General features: G+C 48.0%; 1 protein-coding gene across 1 annotated transcript in view; it reads left to right on the top strand.

Moving 5' to 3' along the window:
* Window positions 1-19560, top strand: part of ABCA1 (ATP binding cassette subfamily A member 1) — a 135645-nt gene that overhangs the window by 32732 nt on the left and 83353 nt on the right. The window contains 2 exon segments of the mRNA XM_029203213.1: window positions 2754-2895; window positions 4226-4344. Coding sequence (XP_029059046.1) covers window positions 2754-2895; window positions 4226-4344 — 261 coding nt within the window.

Genomic DNA, 19560 nt, shown 5'->3' with positions numbered 1-19560 from the left:
CACCCACATCCCACCAGCCCTATAGGTGCGCATGATACAGTTCTTCAGGGAAGAGGTAGGGCTGGGGTCACCTTTGAAAGGTGTTCTCGGTCTGGTTCCGTGTCTCTCAGGGCACGTAGTGGCAGTTGTTTACCTGCTAATTTGCTAGTACACATTATACATATTCAAGTTTTAAAAAAACCCACGAAACCTCAAAACATTCTACCAGATGTGATTTTCTGATTTCACCAAAAAGAAAAAGAGCTTACAATGAAATAATACACACTCAGTTTGTGGGCCTGGAAGGTAACACTGCTTTCTTGTTTGGAACCTCAAAGATCGATGAACAAGTGTGTGTTGGATTTTGTATAAGCATTACCCTAAGCCCCACTGAAGTACACATTTTAGGGAAAACTCAGCTTTTTCATCTGATAAGCTATTCTTTCTCAGGAATTATCACAAGCAGACGAGACAGTGTAAGGGAAGTAGTGTAGGCCTTGGTATCAGACAGACGGGTTTGTTTGGATCCTGGCTCTGCCACTTGCTGAGGTTGTGATCTTGTGCAAGTTGTTGAATTTTGACCCAAATCTCTCTGAATCCAGACCATCAATTCTCAGGAATGTTGTGAAATTCCTATACCTATGGAAGATAGATAAGACTATCTATGTACTTACTGCAACCTTACTTCCTGTTCTCACCGCCTTCTAGGGACCTAGCTGGAAGGGCAGAGAGTTAAGGTGAGGCCTACAGAGGTGTCTTGTCTCTAGGAACAAAGGATTGGTATATAATTCTTCCCCATAAATCTTTCCCAGTTTGACCCAGACCCATCAAGGTCATAATCACTTCCCTGGGTCATGAGACTCCATTAAGCTACTGGATTGTCATCCTGTGCACCAATGCCAAGTCCTTACCCTGCTTTTATTTGCAAATCAGGTGGGACACGACACACGAGGGAGGGTCTTTGCTTCACTCACCAAGGTTTAGACTGAAGCACGTTGCTGGTGTGCCGGACCAACATCACCCTGCTTTTGGTGCCAGTATTTCCTGGAGGTTAAAGGGGAGAATCCCTTGGTCCTTTGAGTATTTGGTTGGTTTACATAAATCTCCCCTGAATGAGGAGCAGCTGACTTAGGCAAGGGACCTTGTTTGGTTTTCCTTGAACTATTAACAGGGAGATAAGGGGATTAACTGAGTAAACGTTCAACAGGCCAGAGTCCCTGCAGAGGGTGGCCACAGGGTCCAGATCTTGGTTCATCCTTGCTTTGGATGTTGCCTCTCTGGTTGGAATGTGGATAGAAGAAAAAGAAAGATAGAAGGACCCCAATATTGAAATGCAAAGTGTAGCAAGTCCTGGCTGTGGGTGAACTTCTGGGGAGACTCTGTTAGCCCATTTGCATGAAAATAGTAAGCTGAATAAAACTGGGTTTCTGCCTGGGGGAGGGGGGGACTGTGTGATGGAAGGAGTGTTGCTGGCTGAGCGAGAGCCAAGGAAGTACTGTTGTAGGCTGGCCACCACAGTGCCTCAGTAACCCTAACGGGCCCATCCACTGAGCCTTAATCTCTGCCAGGCACTTTGCGGCATGCTTTGCTTGTAAAATCTCACTACAGCTCTGCGAAATCGATTGTACTGTTACCACCATTTTATAGATGAGGGAACTGAGGGTTAAGGGGTCCGTGACTTGGCCAAAGTCATTGCTTAGCAAGTTGCAGAGACTGGATGTAAATCCCAGTTGTTTTGACCCTAAAGCCTGTGAAACTATACGGCTCTCCACTACTCAGAGCCATGGTTCTTAATGGTTGTTAACTCTTTTGGGGTCACAGATAACCCTGAGAATAGGATGAGCGTGGAGCCTCAGCCTTTCTGTCACAGGAATCCACACGTGCTTGGTCTCAGGTTAAGAGCCCCTGGTTCCAGGGCACATTTATCTTGATCCCCGTAAGCAGCCCCATGGCCTTTGACGCAGCCCACCAGCCCCTGTACACACAGTCCTGCTGTCTGCAAGACGGTCCTCTGTAATGAAGGGAAGGGGACAGAGAGGGGATGGCCTGTTGGATGGGGCTCGGTGCTCTGATGGGAGGAGAAGCAGCAACAGCAACTAGCATAGCTTCAGAGATGGCATCTGACCCCAAGTCAGCACGTTCATTAGGTGCCTTTGAGGAGCTTGGGAGCTAGTGGAGAAGGTGAACAGAGGTCACAGAGGACAGTACCAGGGGGACTGAGGAAAGCCAGCAGATAAAGGAGGCCACAGGTGGAAGGGAAGGAGCATGACTGGGATCACAGGAATGTGGGTTCTACCCCCGGTCCTGCCCACTGACTCCCTGAGTGTTCATCATCCACTTTATCTTGCTGTGGTTTCCTCCTTCAAGTGTGAAGGAATTGGATTAGGTCCTCGCCAGGGCCCCTCTGTGTCTCTGAAAGGCGAGGTGAGTGGTAGAAGATGAAGGAATGAGGAGCCAGTACTTGCTGCCCTCCAGGCACCTTCTGTATATGGTCTAATTAACCCCTCTGGTCACTTCCCCAAGGCTGCTGTCATGAATCCCACTCAACAGACTATAGTAAGTAGATTAAGAACCGCTATCCGATGCCACATTTCCAGCTCAGGGTCAGATTAGTCCAGGGTGGCAGGTCTCAGGGATGTGGGGAATGGGACAGACAGATTTGGGATGGAGCAATGTTTGGTGGAACCAAAAGAGATAAAGGTTCCTATCAAGTCCCAAATCCTTCAAAGAATTAATGTTTCTCCTTCTGTTTTTCTCCTCCTCTATTTCAACAGGCCACTTTCCAAACAAAGCCATGCCCTCTGCAGGAACACTTCCTTGGGTTCAGGGGATTATCTGTAATGCCAATAACCCCTGTTTCCGTTATCCGACTCCTGGTGAGGCACCCGGGGTTGTTGGAAACTTTAACAAGTCCATGTAAGTACCAGATCAGGTTTTCATTCCCAAACTTGTCAGTTAATACTTTTCCTTTCCCTTCTCAACCTCTGGGGAATTTTGAATGTTTGGGTTTGAGTGAAGCTTCTTTTGTGACGGTTTGGGTGATAAAGTCCAAAGAATGAGACCAGAGAGAGCTGCCACCAGGATTTAAGACTGTGTGACCTCACTTTGGTGCATTTTAGGAGTAACGTTATGTGGATGAAAGTCCTGTGGTTGGGGGGCTTTTCCTCCAAAAACTGGTTGGTAAGTAGAGAAGGGAGATATAGCACATCAGCTTCATCCGTTAATGAGCAAACATTCAGTTAGCACACACTTATTGTGTGTGGGAAATGGCTGGTCCAGGAGCTGGGGATACAGAGCTGTGCAGAGGGAGGGGCCTGTCCTCAAGGAGCTCACAGCCAAGGCTGGGAGAGTTTGGTCCTCTGTGCTCTCAGATCACCTCTCTGCCTCCAGTGCTGCCCTATCACACTGCATCGGTCTTTCATCTGCAAGTCTTTCTCAGTCCTGGGTGTGAGCTCCCTGAGGGCCAGGATACTGCTTTCTTCACTTTTGTATTCCTGGCTCCTGGCTTCAACAACAGACATTAGGGCTGAGTAAGTGTTTCCCAAAGAGCCGTTGAAGATTCTTGGAAGGCACAGAACCATGGCATGAGTTAGAAAGGACTAAGAACTGCAGGAGATGTAGCAGGACAGTTTAGAGGAAGCTGCTGCCAGGCAGTCAGGGCCACGTTATAATGTTCATGGACCTTAGGCTTTGTGGCTTTCATGAACCCCTTCTTCCTTGCAACAATATTAAAAATTTTATTTTATAACTGTGTTGGTATAAAGATGAGTATAATCCAGGCTGGATTCATTATTATATGCATTCATTCTGAATTTCTGAATTTTTTTTTTCTGATTTTAAAAGAAATTTAAACATTTTGTGGACCCATAAGAGTATCCTGGGCCCTAGGCACTGTGTCTGCTGTGTCTTTTGGATAAGTTGGTCCTGGGGACCTGTGTGCATGTGTGTGTGTGTGTGAGAGAGAGAGAGCTTCCTGGAGAGGCGGCAACATGGGCTGGCCCTTGATGGCTGGTAAGATTTGGTTGTATGGACACATGAGGACGAGCATTTGGGGCAGGGTTGCTGGTTGGGTGGCTGTGAGCATAGGGTCTCAGTGAAGTTGGAGGAGGGGGCAGCAGGAGTGGGTCAGGGTCAGCCCACGGAGGACCCTGCAGCCAGGCTGGGTCTTCCTGGCAGGTACTTTGTTCAAGCTGGAGAGACAGCTGGCCTAACCAGGGCTTTTCTACTTTTCTTGCACCCCCTGCAGTGTGTCTCGCCTGTTCTCAGATGCTCGGCGACTTCTTTTGTACAGCCACAGAGACACCAGCATGAAGAACATACACCAAGTTCTAAGGACATTATACCAGATCGAGCGTTCCAGCTCAGGTAAGCAAAAGCCTTCTGTAAATTGGTTCGTAATTGGAAGTTAACCTGCACCAGGGAGAGACAGCAGCCCAGGCGGCCTGGCGCTTTTTCCTTTTCGCTCTTCCCTACGGGGTTTTCCTCCTCAGTGGCTGGGCTGTAAGGCCTCTCTGCAGGATGTATTTGAGAAGAAACTAGGGACTCAGTGAGTGTGCTGGCCTCTTCTGGGGACACAGAAGAAAACCTCCCAGAGAGGAATGGCACCAGCCTGGCGTTAGGACCGTTAGGGGGGCGGCAGGTTGCTGCCAACCTCATTTTTTTGGAGTTGGCCATATGGTTGCCATGAATAAGAAGATTTACAGACGGGGTACTTCCGTGCATGTAAGAGCAGTTAAAGTTGCAACTTGATTTGGAGAAGTGAAAGTTAAGCATTCATTTCTAAAAGGAAAATGCAATTCATCTTCCTCCAGGTCATTTGATTTAGTCTGGTGGGTACTTGAACTCTGAGCTTTAAAAAGTGACACCTTTATCTCTGATCCGGGGTGTGCCCCGGGCAGTTTACTGCATGCCATCTAGGAAGCAGCTGAGAGCAGGCAGCTTGCTGGCTGAGGCACTGGTTGCAGAAGTCACCACGGAGCAGCCTCCCGGGCCGTGGCCTACCACGGGGGGCAGGGGGCGGTGGGAGCAGACCCCTGGGTGCAGGCCGTGATGACCTGCGTGGTCTGTAGAGACTTTAAAAGCAATAACGAAGCTGACTGAGAGTCAGTCTGCTTTTTATCATCTCCATGCACTGGCGGTTCTAAACAGCATGAGTGATAAATTGCAGCCATCAGGAGTTAGCTGCTGCCACTGCTCCAGGAAAGTACTTTTTTTCTCAGTTTGGTGTTTGGGAGGAATGGGAGGAATGGGATGGGCCAGCGTTTGCTGAGAGGACTCCCAAGAGGACTCGCCATCCTCTTGGCGAAAGAAGAAATGGTGTAAAGTGCTGGAGTTTAAACCAGGCTTGGATTGGAGCTTTCTCTTGGGAAGCCAGACTGTGCTTTCCCTGGGCAGGAAAAGAGGCAGTGAGCAGGGTGGGATCTGCCAACAAAGGGAGGCCAAGCAGTGTGGGGTGGTGCGGGGGAGGTGTCATTTTACATCAGAGACAGGTGTGACTGTGCTTGGGCTCCTGGGTCAGCTTCGAGGAGCTCCCAGCTGGACCACTCCTGGATGCACAGTCAGGCCGGATGCTGTTTTCTTGCCCTATAGGCCCCCATCCTGCACACCTGTCTGTCTCAGCACAGGACACAGAGGGGTAGCAATTACCAATCAAGGCATTAGTCCTTCCTTATCCCCTGGGGGCCCCCTGCCTGGTGGACCAGAGACAGAGTCACGGTTATTTCTTCCACTGCAGAGACAGTGTGACCAAGAGGAAAGAGTGCTATGATGTATTGCTTTGTAGCTTGGTGACTTTGTGAATAAGTCCTTTAGACCCCTTTGGGGCCACTCTTCTCATCTGTAAAATGGAGACAATAGGAGAACCTAGCTCATAGGATTGTTCTGAGGAGTAAAGGAGATGAACCATTTAATTGCTGAAAGACCACATCTGGCACATAGGAAGCACTTAGTGAACATGAGCTATGACTATTTTGGAGTGGTGCCATCTTGGCCAAGCCATTTAACCTCTCTGAGCCTTAATTTCTTCAGCTGTAAATAATAAGTAACCTGCAATGTGAAATGTAAACCCTAACACAGTTTCTGGCACATAGTAGGTGTTCAATAAATGGGAGCCAATATTACTCCTGTGTGTCAGTGATGCATTTCTGAGAACCTGGGCTTGCTCTTCTGCCTCTGCACTGCATGGGCAGAGAAACAGACTATGGTTGGGGGCGGGTGTTGTTTCAGATCTCAGTGGGTGCTTCCTTAGACGCAGAGCAACTAGAGACATGAGTCAGGGTAGAGAAGAGAAAACAAACCTGCATTCAAACAGCTTTCTCTGCACAGCTCTGAAGAGAGATCTCTGAGTATGATTGTCTCCCATCAAGGCTTCTCTCTCCATTCACCCAGTATGGTCTCTTATCTGCCCTGCAGCTACTTCTTAAGTGCTTCCACCTTTCTTTGCCTGTCTTGCAGCACTGAGCCAGGCCTCAGTCCAGAGGGAAGTGCAGCAGAAATGGTGCTTCTTCCGAGGTGAAATCAGTAACTTTTTGCTGAATTTGAAGAGCACTCTAGATTTCAGAGAGCGTCTGAGGCTGGGGTATGTTGGTGTAGATCCTGACTTGGAGACCTCTGTTTCTCTGCCCTGACACCCCTACTTACAGCGTGATGGGCTCAGCTCTCTTGCACTGTCACTCTGTGGATGGGAAGGATCCTTGGTTCAGAGTCCTGCCCTCATCAACCTTCTCTACCTAGCTGAGGAGGGAGCCTGCCTCTCCCACGGCAGCTCATTTCAGGTATTGGCAGGATACCCAATATTAGAATACTGGTATTCTAATTATCAGAATCTATTCACTGGTCTGCTTATCTCCCAGAGAAAGAGGCTAATCTATTTCTCTTGAAGTGTTAAAAGACAGCTCTTTTTTTCCCCCCCCTCTCTTCCTGAAATCTTTTGTTTTTTCTAGGCTAAATGGCCTCCATTCCTCTCCTGGAATGTCACCCCCCACCCCCAATTTCTGCCTCTTCTCTGGTAGGTTGTGTTTCAGTGTGTCTGCGTCTTTGTTGAAGTTTATCAGAAATTACAGCAGTCTTCCAACACAGAGTAGAAAGAGCTTTGTCTCCTTTGCTCTGAGCACCATATTTCTGTTAATGCAGTGAGCTTCTTGGCATCCACGTCACACTGCTGACTCATATTCCATGCGCAGTCAACCCAAACCACAGAGCCTTTTAAACATTCAGTATTGCAAGTCACTTGTTCTCCGTTTCTGAATTGTGCTGTTGGCTTCTTGAACCTAAAGGGAGAATATCTATCTCTTCTAGTTTACATTTTTAGATTCCCTGTGTCATCTCCTCCTACCCAAACCGTTTTAGATTTTGGTTTTGCCATATGTTCTATTTGCTGCTGCTGCTTGTTGCCTGTCATGTAGGAATTTGATAAATAGCTCTCTTTGTTCTCATCCAAGTCATTGGTTGACTGTGGGACCAGGGCTGGAGGCTTGGATCAGTCCAAGGCTGGAGACTGACAGCCCCTTTGGACAGTGCCATTCAGGTTCTTGTAGACCTACCAACCCATGTTGTCATCTGTGCTGGGCTCCCGGGCTCCTGTGATCTGGTTAGAGGACTCACCTTGTTTTTTCCTTCCACTTCACCTGCTAAATCCATTGGCCTATCCACTGATAATCTGTGGATAGGGGAGTGTCTGCTCAAATACTCTTTTCTAGTCCCATGGTTTTCTGGGCTAGGGCATTGTTTTATTTCCACTTATTGGATGAGACCTTAGAGGCCAGTTAGTTCATTTATAGACAAATGGGTTCATTGATTCAAACGTTCAGCCAGTATTTATTGAACATGTAATATGTCCCAACCACTGTTCTAGGTGCTGGGACACAGAGGTGTACAAAACAAATATGGCCTCTGTCCATACGGAACTTCTGTTCTAGAAAAGACTCTGATCCAGCAGCGGGGAGGGACTTTCCTAAGTTTGCACAGCCACCAGAGGGATATTCTGGGAATGGAACACAGCTAAACCTCTGCTGCCCCGTGCAGTGCTCTTTCTACAGAGGTCTCTTGTGCTGTTCTATTAATCTCCCAACTGGGAAGACCACCAGTTTTAAGAGTTAAGTCATAGACAAGTCTAATTATCCTTGAAACTATCCTCATAAGAAATGCATGTAGGAAGCTTTACAGAGGGGCCCCTCACTCAGTTTTCTCATCACTGGAACTTTTTGGACATTTTATTATCTTCTTCCTAAACCGACAACCACCCAGTTGAGTAGGGGTTAAATTAATGTTTGGGAGTCCAGGTGAGGAGCGTTGCTTCTTCTTAAGTCCCTGTCATGACTACAGTCCAATGGAAGTGTACAAAAAGTTGCACAAATTCTCAAAAACTCCAGAAAAAGTGACAGGTCTAGATTCTGTCTCTGTGAGATGCAGTCTGGGAAGAAGGAGTGCTTCTCTGAGTGAGTCTTGTGTGGTATCTGAGATGATTTTGATCAGTACACAGATGAAAACTTTTCATTTTAACCCATCTCAAATTGCAATTTCATGGGTATTATTGCTTAGGAGGCTGTTAAATAGGAAAAAATTACTTGAAGTTAATTTAAAGAAGGCATCGTTTTATGTGGATGTGGTGAAACTTGTGCGAGTAGTTTGTAAATGCTGGAAGAGGGCTTCCCTGGTGGCGCAGTGGTTGGGAGTCCGCCTGCCGAGGCAGGGGACATGGGTTCGTGCCCCGGTCCAGGAAGATCCCACATGCTGCGGAGCGGCTGGGCCCATGAGCCGTGGCCGCTGAGCCTGCGCGTCCGGAGCCTGTGCTCCGCAACGGGAGAGGCCACAACAGTGAGAGGCCCGCGTACCGAAAAGTGCTGGAAGATTGGAAAATGCTGCTGTAAGAGAAAGCGTTTGGGGCTTTGTATTAAGATTTGTTTTGGGGGAGTGATGTCACCAAGATGGTGAAATAGGTCTTTGCTGGCTTTGCTCCCCCCTCACAAGAAGATTCCTTTGGAGCACAAGTTCAGGCTCTGTCCCTCATTAAGTGTGAACCTTGGCCATGTTTTGATTCTTTCTGACCCTCAGTTTACCTGAAAAGTGGAGATTAGCTGCTCTGCGGGTTGTTGAGCATTAAATCAGATGACATTGTAGATGACTGATAGCGAGGTCACAGCACATAGTTGACACGCAGTTAATCTGAGTTAGTTTGCCTCCCCGTCTGCTCCTGGCTGCCTTTTGGCTTTGCCAATTTGTTCATCCTCTCTGGGCCTCAGCTTTCCTTGCCTCAAAATTGGGACTTTGGCAAAACAACCTGAACAGTTTCGTCTTGGAAACTTGGTCGGTACTTGGGCGGAGGGATCACCTGGGACTGACTGGTGATGTGGGCCGTCCCCTGCCTGTAGCTCCTGGAGGGCAGGGCTGGGCCTTGCTTGTGGCTCTGTCACAAGCATCAGCATGATAGCAGTACAATCAGGCACATGGTAAGCAACCAGTGAATCTTTGTGGAATGAAGGTTAGAGATAATACCTGCCCTTTCTCCTTCACAGTGTATTCTGAGGGCCAAATGAAAGCACCTTGAAAAGTATAAAATCCCAGCACATGTCATTTTCAAGTTGATCCACTGTGTGAACCCAAGTCACCAGGGGGTCTCAATTACTAATAATGACAAAAGTTCTTAAGCACAGCCTTGGCTTTCTTTCGTCTACAAGGTTTACCTTCCAGAACTTTACTGGAAGGGCTGCCATGAACCCAGAGGCTTGAAGTGGATTTACTGAGAAGCTAAAGAAGTTTCACTTTCATAGCCCCCTTCCAAGGCGCTGGTAGGGATCTCAGCAATCAAAAAATTGCCAAAGTAGGATGTTAAAAAAAATATTCTTTTTCTTAAAGAGAGTCCTCCAAACTGTGTCAGCCTCAGGCCTCACACAGCTGCATCTGCCCCTGCCAGAGGCTTGAGGGGACAGGAAGGACTGCCTACTTGCTTGGCCTCCTCTTCCACCCGGGCCTCCAGGTTTGCTCACCACTCCAGCCCACTGCATCCTCTTTGGGGAATCTGGCATTTTCCAGTGGGGTGACCAGCAGGCTGGCCAGAGCTAAGGCCTTCCCAGTAGGGCCGGTGCTGCTCAGATCAGGACTGGGCTAGGGAAGGAGGTATCCCTTTGCTTTCTTACTGTTTATTTCCTGTAGAGCAACTTAAACGTGTTGTTTAGCGATACCTAATGGGCTCATTAGCCTGCTTCCTGCTGGACATTTCAGCTCAAACATCCTCTCTGCCCCAGTGCCTTGCTCCTTCCCCAAATCCTGGAATCCAGACTACAGCTCTCCTTCATCTCTAGGTGGCATCATGGGCCCAGGCCCCTCTCGAGTTTGTATCATGTGTAGTGGTTGAAGACATCCCACATCGCTGAGGTCACGGGTTGGAAGGGGAAGGACTGGAGGAGAGATCTGGGGCAGCGGTACCTGCATCCTGACACCCTGACTTGGGTCTTGAGTTTTTCCATCCCTGTGACATTTTTGAGTGTCAGTGGAATGGCTGTATTTTCTATATATTCATGGTACAAATCTGGCTCGTTTGACCTCTTTGATGTGGCTCTGACCGAGACTTTTATGAAATAAGTCCCAAGGGTTATGCTGGACTTTACTTAGGGAAATGGATCATAACTTTCTGGCTGTTGGGTTTACTGGTAATACTGAGAACTCACTGCATGAACCTTTGATTCTGCTTTGATCTTTCAAAGTCAGAAAGACCTGATCCCCTCAGGGCAGGGCAGGCTTTGGAGACTGGCTGTGGCAGGGAGTTGAGGGAAAGGGTTGTAAAGTTAGCATCTTGTAAACATCCACTGGGGCAGTACAGTTTAGTATTAACAGACTCAGCATACCTGGCAGCCAGACTGCCTTGGTTCAGATCTTGGCTCTGCTGCTTACCGGCTGTGTGACCTTAGATAATTCTGGAGCATCTTTGTGTGTCAGTTTCCTCAAAATAGGGATAACAGTCCTCTCTTAGGGCTGTTGTGGGGAATCATGAGATAAGCATAAAGCATTTAGTACAGTATATGGCACATCAGGAACACCAGGCTTAGACTTTACTTCATTGCAGGACCATCATGTGAGGTAGGGAATTTTGTTCCTTTTTGTGTACACGAAGGAGCTGAAGCTCAGAGAGGTTAAGTAACTTGCCTAAGGAAGCACAGCTGGCAAAGGGGAGGAATAGGACTAGAACTTCAGACTTCCATACTCTGCTAGTATGTTATTACTAGCAGAGTAATAAAGAGCTGCTCAAAAGAGCAGCCCAGGCTAGCCAGAAAAGTTCCCAGGTCACAAGATACTGGGCATGGATGGACTGGCATCAGAGCAGAGACAAGAGGGCTTCTGAGGGAAATGCCAGGCTTCCTCCACGTCCCGGCTTCGTGGTAACAGACATGGGCAGAACGTTCCCCAAAGCCCATGTACAAAGAACATCCTGTGACTCACAGCCACTTCTTCCCTGCCTAAACCCCTTCCTTCCATTTGCGCAGCTGCTGAAGTTGAGGCTGCAGCCTCGAACTTTGTTTTCTGTCCTTGTGGGGCCCCTGGGGGTCATCTTGGGCGATCAGTTGACCTATGTGTCAACATTATGTCATCAAACTGGAAATTCCTTGAAATCTTTGGATGATTGCAATTCACATCCGTATGCACTTATCAAAAGTTCTAATTTGAAGCCTTAGAGTTTCATAGTTTGAAAGTTTCCCAGACCTGTCAAAACCAGGCAGCGTCTCAGAGCCTAGGCTGTTGGTTTCCATCCAGGGTAGGGCTTGGCCCCAGCTTGGTCTGCCATCAGGGGGATCAGTGCTGCACTGCTGTGTTGAAGTATTGCTTGAACTAAAGCAAATCAAAGGTCAGCTTTACCCAGACAAGAATAGAAAACACAGTTGTACTTGATTCCAGGAAGGCATGTGCCACATAATATCAGGCTGCCTTTAAAGAGTTTGGGTTGTTAACCTCAACAGCAGTGTTTCATGTCTCTTGCTTTTCCAGTATGAGATTTATTTACCTTGTGGGTGGCAAAGAGCAGTTTGGAAGTCCGGTTTGTTTCTCCTTAAAATCTTCGCATTTCTAGCCCTCTCATCGCTGTTGCATTGAGGCACAGAAAGGCAATCTTAGAGTGACACTTTGTCCAACAGACTAAGCTGTACCAGGTTATGATGCCGTTTTACATTTAAATATGTTGTGACATTCAAGTCTTACAACAGCACCAGCTTGGTGTTATCATCCCCATTTTATTGATGAGGAAACTGAGGCTCACAGGGTTACATCTTTTGCCCAAGGTCACAGAGTAAGGCTGTGAATTTAATCAGGGTCTCTCTGACCTCAAGGCTCAACATCTTTGCACCATCCCATGCTGCCACTTTGCCTTATTCCAGTATCAGGACGCATGTGTGGAGTCACCAGCTTTTGATGCCAAAATCATTATGAAGCATTTTAAAAGAATAAAATGATTCATTTAATTTCTATAGAGCGAAAAGAGCCAAAACTTTGTAAGCCAGAGCTCATTGGGTTCAGATTTACCACTTGCTTGCTCTGTGACCTTGAGCAGGATATTAACATCTCTGGGCCTGTTTCCTCATTTGAAAAATGGGAAAAATAATACCTTTCTCATAAGCTTGTTTTAAGGATTGTAGACAATAATACAGGGACTTCCCTGGTAGTCCAGTGGTTAAGACTCTGGGCAACCAATGCAGGGGTCATGGGTTTGATCCCTGGTCACGCAACTAAGATCCCACATGCCGCACGGCACAGCCAAATAAAATACAATGGCTTTGTATTAAAAAAGAAAGAAAGAAAGAAAATAATACATATAATGTACCTGGTGCTCGGTACATGTTAATCCCCTTCCTCTGCTGATAAAGCACCACCATGTCCCTTAATATACGTTTTATTAATTTTAAAAGTAAGAAAAACTGAAGTAATTTATACCTTATATATATGAACAATTCTTCCTTTCCAACCCTGGAAAGAACCCCTTCTCAGCCCCTAATTGATAAATTCATCTTCCCTTCCTTTCCCATGTTCCTGGGCTTCTCAGGGCCCTGCATGCTGATTCTAATCCCTAACTTGTGGTGTTAGGAGCCTCTGCCAATGCTACCTCCCCAGTGTTATCTTTCTTTTCCATCTGGGCTTCCCAAGCCAGCCCGACTGTGTCCACCACCTGCATTGCATTAGCAGAGCTCCTGGCCAGTGTGAACAGGTCACCTCGCCCTCTGGGGCCACGGACTCCACTGGCTCTTTGGGGGCCTGGTTACCATTCAGCTTCTTATCAGCTGATGTTAGTCCTCATTCCAGGGGCTCCTGACCACCTCTCCCACCTTGCCCACTTCTCAGTAAGACACAGGTATGCTGTTGCCTTAGCAGATGGATCTGGGAAAGATGTGTCGTGTCTCTTCCCATCCCCCGATTTCAAGGTTGACTGATTCTGGAGTGGCAGAGTGGGCTGGAGGCTCACGGCTCTGCTCACCTGACCCTCTGTCCACCTTCTCTTGGAAGGCAAGGGCAGGGATCCTGTCTTTATACAGCATCTCTTTTATTACAGGCTCCTGCCTTCAAGGAGTGCCAAGAAATATTGCTACTTGGAACCATAGCTCTAGTGTTTTGGGTTCAGTAGCCATTTAGAAGTTTGTTGAACTTATGCAAGTTCCATTCTATGTAGAATAAGGAATATGTGGTTGCTGAAGTTGTGATACTCCCATTGGTCTCAGGAGAAGACTCTGGCTTTCCCGGGACTTGCCACAAAGGGTTCAGGAAGCGTGACCCTAAATATTCTGGTTTCTCTGTGGAACCCTTCACATAAGTGTCATCCAAGACTTTATCAACATTTGTTTTGAACTTGTTTAATTTTTCAGCTTGTATTTTCTCTTGCAGTGTGTGTGAGTCAGTATTCACTTAGTGTCATTAGTGTTTACTTAACCCACCCCCTAGTATGGCCGATCTCCATTTATAGAAAAATGGAGGTTCAGAGAGTCTAAGTGACTTCTCCAAGGCCACATAACTGGAAAATTCTGGAACTGAGATATGAACCAGGTTAGCCAGACTCCAAAACCTGGGATCTTTCAGGGGTGTCTTGGTGTCCGTCAGCAAGCCCTCACTGTAGAGAAGGAAACTTCTCCTGGGTAGGGAACCCTGGGCCCAGATGACCAGCAGGGAGGTCCTGAGGCTGTGTGTACCCCAGGCTCTTGGCCTCCTCTCACGAGCCCTAAGGAGTCACCCCAGGAAGCAGCCAGGTTATCCTGCCTTACTCCCCTCTGCAGAGCCCTGAACTTCCCAGAGAAGCCCTGGTTTTCCCAGGGAGGGTCCAGCCGTCTCAGTGAAGCAGGCGGGAGCTATCCCTGAAGAAGAAAGTAGAGCCCTAGCATCAGGAAAACAAACCAAAACAACAAAAAATACCCCAGAAGACACCTGAGTATGTTTGTTCCCAGCCCTTTTCTGGCAGAGAAATGTTTCGCAGTCCTGTTTAGAAGGCCTGGCTTAGGCTGAGTCAAGCCAGGAGCGAGAATCTGGCCGTGGCCCCTCCAGGCCATTGACAGGGTCAGGGCTGGGAGACCCTCCTGGGGTCCTTTTAAGAAGAGTATTTGGGCCTGGGAAGCTGATGTGATCTCTTTCCCGACTTCTTTTTTTTTTCATTTGCCTCCTCCACCCACTTCTCAAGCAGCTGATCCTGTGGTTTCTTTTCATGTTGAACAAAAGAGACTACAGCGATCTTGAAACCGGAGCTGGGGACTGGAGGGCACTGACCGGGAGTAACCCCGCCGCCAGCTCTGCTGAGGGCTTCCCTCCTCCGCCTTCCGGGCCGCTGCCCTCCCTCTTCCCTGCTCCCCTCCTTCTCCACGGCACGCAGGCAGGCTGGGAAGAAGCAGAAGGAACACTACGTGGCCATGAAGGTATCCCCCCCACGCCCCACGGTGCAGTGCCCCTCCCCTCCACACCCCTCTCTCTCCTGCCGTGGAACCGTTTCCTTAGCCTGCCTGGCCCAGAGGACTGGCAAGGAACTGAGGATTCTGTCCTGTTTGTCCTCAGCCCACAAACACACACTTCACTTGTTTTGTTCTTTGGACTCCAAGCTCCTGAATTGTTTTGTTTTGTTTTTCTCCTTTTCTTTGCCCTACCTCCCTGCACCCAAAGCAAAGCTCTCTGGAAAAGGACAGGCCTCCGCTGGCTCCTCAAGTATTTTGGTCCATATCAGAGACACGGCAGCAGGAAGGCAGCAGGAAAGCTCTAGGCGCCTTTTGCTGGATGGGGACTTTTGGTCTTCTCTGCAGGCAGCAAGCACTCATGTTTAGTTTAGTGACCCGTCCAGCTCCCTGATGACCATATTCTGTGACAGCATTTATATCCTCTCAGTTACCCTTGTAAACTCTTGAGGCCCTTTCCCTCCAGAAGAGTACTTTCACGATCTTGGTGTTCACAGCAAGCTGTGAATATTATTAACCCTTCTTACGTCTAAGGAAACTGAGGCCCAGAGAGATTCAGAAGAGTGAGGTTCACGATTACACAGTTAGGAAACAGCTGAACTGGGACCTGAATTCACATTTTCTGATGCCATGTCCAGTGCTGATTTAGTTTTACCCCAAGTGTACCTTTCAGTACCAACTTTAAGAAGACCTCTGAGATCATCTTCTACAACTTACACATTACAGATAAGAAAATCAAGGTCATGTCAGCTCACGTGGGCAAAGTTATATGGACAAGTAAGTGACTGTCTCTTCCATTGTGTTCTCTGTCTTGTTTCCAATGACTGGTTTTTCTTACTGGTCATCTTCCATCTGTGCCCATCCTGGCAGTGATCCTGTAGAGGCGATCATCTCCATTGATTCTCTGCAAAATGCTAGATTTATTTATTCTTTTCTAAAGCTTTGAATAGGCAAATTGGTTAGCTTCAACCTTTTCTTCACCTTATAGACAGTGTCAGCAGGAAGAATTCAATAGTTCTGTCTGACTCAGGAGCTCAGCCAGGCAAATACATAACACACACATACACACACACACACGTGCATATACCTTAGATCATAAATTCAGTATTGACTTAGTTGGCAAAGTCACTTCTGTGTTCTTATCTATTCTGAAAGCATATGCTTTAGAATCAAACTAGTACTGAAGCTAATGAGGTGTCTTTCCTGAAAGTGATGATGGTATTAGCCGTCCTTATTGAAAGCTTTTCTTGGTTTCAGGCATTATGCTGGGACTTCAGGTGCATTTTCTCATTTAACCCCCAGCTCAGTGCAGTGACGTAGATGCTGCTGTCATCCCCATTTATCCTGTTATTGACACTTCCAACACTCTGCTTCCAGCTCCCACTCACCTGACTGTCTTCCTGACCTGGGCTGACGCAGCTGAGGGGGCTTAGAGAAACTCTAACGCTATCTTGACCTGGTTTGTTTCACACTCAGGTCCTTTTTCACCCTTCCCTATCTGCAGCAATCACCTCAGTTCATTACTTGATTCACTCATTTGTGTTCATCCATTCCTCCATCATCCACCATTGCCAGGGTGCCTTCTCTATGCCAGACACTGCTGTGCTTTCGAGTTCCAAAGTCCTGGCCCTCAGGCACTCCTGTTCTTCTGGGGAAAAAGATGTGGTCTCAGACAACTGCAGATTGGGGGAAGCACACTTAGGAGGCTGTTAGGGCACAGAGGATGGCCACCTGACCCAGCTTGAGGGCGGAACGTCAGGGCAGGCTTCCTGGAGGAGATGACTTATGGCCCAAGTCATAAAGAAGGGTAGGAGTTAGCTAGGCCAAGAGGAGAAGGGCCATTTCAGACATCAGGCTTTCTCGATATTCTTGGCCTCTCCACTCATTTTCCTGCCAACAACAAAATGGAGAAAACTGAGACCAGAGGTACGAAGCCACCCAACTCTGGCCTCATACTATACCTCGTCCTCTTCCTTCTCCCATTCTACTCCCCAAATCTTAGGTTTTGAGGAATCTCCTCTAATCTCCTTTATCTGCTTGTACATTTATTTATTCTTTCAGAAACATTGAGAACCTGGTGTACACAGCACTATGACTACAGGGTATCCTGGTCCCTGCCATCACGGGAGGCCTTCCTTACCCTCTCCTCACCAGCCACAGCCTCTGGAGACTTCTGGCTCTCTGTCCTTTTCCACAACTCAGCTTCAGCCCGTTCAGCCTGACTACCCCCTTGAAACACTTGCAGATAATAAGCCTCATCTGGGTCAAATGCTTCCATGAGCTGCCTTCCTCTGGCTCTCTCATCCCTTCTGCTTTCCCTGTTGATTTGCCTCTTCATCTCCCTTGTCATCCTTGGAAGTTCCTTGAGGGCAGTGCCTGTGTCCTTACCTTTTCTCTACACTTCATGGTGGTCCACTAGTAAAGGTGAGTGAAATAAACCCTTCTCAATAATCACAAAATTATCATCATTTTTTGAGCACCTACAATGAGCCCGTTGCTTACTATTCTTGCATTACACGTAAATATCTCTAATCCTCATACCTTCAAAAAGTGGGTACTGTTACCCTTACCTCTAAGGTAAGAAATCTTGGGCTCAGGAAGGCAAAATGAACTTCTCAAAGCCTCACAGTTCATAAACAGCAGAGTGCGGCATCCAAGTTAGGTTATTCTGGTCCCACACCCCTGACCTTTTCACTGCACTATTGTTTCCCAAACTTGGCTGGAATCACCCTGGGGAGTGTTAGAAAATTCTGATGCCTGGGTCTCAGCCCCAGAAGTTCTGATTGCGTCTCCCAGGAGCCAAGGTTGAGAACCAGTGCGCCCCACGGCGCTGCTTTCCCGCGCGCACACTGGCTGCAGCTTGCTGGTGGCGGTGTGTGAATCTGCGTCCACGTGTGTGGTAGCCATGTGACCAGAATTCAAGTTCTCTGTAGCCAGGGATCTTTGGCCCGCCCTGCTGCCTTGCCGCCTGGCGGCCTCGCCACCACGTGCAGGTGCACTGTCAGAGGTTGTTGACTGTTTAATCAGCCTCTCGGTTCTTCTTTCTCATTCGGAGGATTCACTGAGAGGCAGTAGGAGTTTGATCACACCCAGCTGTTCTCACCCACAGAGCCAGTTGACTTACCAGAAACGTCTTGTAAATGCACTGCGCATGCTCCCTGGTCTCAAGAGTGTTGCTCGTGACCTAGACCCATCGCAAGTGCAGCGGGGTCGGCCTCCCACGCTTCAGCAGCCCTGCTCCGGAGGGGGAGGCTCTTCTGGACTTGGCTCAGCCCAGTGTCGAGTGCTGTTCCGGCTTTTCACTCTCAGGAGGGGTGTGTGACCCGCCTGGTCACTGAGGCTCAGCTCATGTGTATATTCTGTTCTGTCTGGAGCTCGGAGAGCTTTCTTCGTCCCTCACTTGACAGGTGAGGCAGTGGAGACACAGCTAGGTGAAATAATCTGGCAAATAAATGGATACAGAGCCCAGGTTTTCTGACCCCCATTGTTCCACAGTGGTTAGTGTCAGGCTTTCCATGCCAGACCTCAGTTGAAGCCACCAGCTTTCCTACCTTCTCCCCGTTTACATTAGGGATACTGGGACACTCAGGATGTCACTTTGCGTCTCTGGGAATATAGTTCTAGTGACTAGGAGTCCTGCTTACTGTTGGGGTGCAGCCTGGGGATCATCCTAATACCTCTGGGCCCTTCTCGGACCTGTAGAGCCGAAAGGAAATCTCCTGTGATGTTGCTCAGTTACTTCCGGAATCTTCCCAGCCCTGATCCCATCTCCTAGTATTTATTATCCAGCCATCATTCACTGATCAGTAATTCTTTGCTTGATCTGGACACCCTGATACAAGGATAAAAGACACAGTCTGTGTCCCAGAGGCATAGTCTGGTGGACAGAATATGCAAATAAAACAACATTCCTAAAAGGATGGTCCCCAGACCCCCTGCATTAGAAATACGAGATGATTATTAAAATGTAGATTCTTAGGCCCCACTCTAGAGCCACTGTTTCAGAATCTCTGGGAATTGGGCCCAAGAAACTGCATTTTAGCATATCCCTAAGTGAATCTTAGATGCTCTGAGGTTTGGCAGCTATAGCAGTGAACACGATGGTGAGAACGCAGTATCATATGTGTTAGGGAGAACCAGGCAGGTGGCAGCCTGCAGGAGCACCTGTTCTCACAAGGGGTGCTGGGCCAGGACCAGCACCTCTTCTCACAAGGGGTGCTGACTGGGCCAGGACCAGCTTCTTGAATGTGTCCTGAGGAATAACTAGGAGTTGGTCAAATAAGGTGTAGCCAGAGAATCATTTCTCTAGAGATGCGAATCATGCTTAGTGTATCCCTTCTATAACTCTGTATTATTAAAGTTTGCTTTAGCAGAACATGCCTGGATCAGGAAGCACTGATGCGAGTCTGGTTGGATTCTGAGCCCTCCTTCTACTTTATCTCTGCACATCACCCCCATAGCTCCCAGGATTAATTCCTGTCCTCTTTAAGCCTCACCTCACAGCCCCATTTTCAGGTCAAACATCTGTTTCTCATCAGTTAAGTGATTTAGGTTTGCTAGGTTTGCCCCCCGAGAGGTGGGTTCGTTCCTGGACCTGTGGGCTAGTCTCTCAGTGATGTCTGCCTGGTCATGAGGTCATGATGGGCTGGTTTTCTCTTTATTGAAAGAAGTTGGGTTA

The sequence above is a fragment of the Monodon monoceros genome, unplaced genomic scaffold (genome assembly GCF_005190385.1).
Source record: "Monodon monoceros isolate NGI ecotype Baffin Bay Population unplaced genomic scaffold, NGI_Narwhal_1 Super_Scaffold_5, whole genome shotgun sequence".
NCBI lineage: Eukaryota > Metazoa > Chordata > Mammalia > Artiodactyla > Monodontidae > Monodon > Monodon monoceros.
The sequence above is the reverse complement of the archived record's forward strand: the minus strand, read 5'-3'. Positions and strand labels throughout refer to the sequence as shown.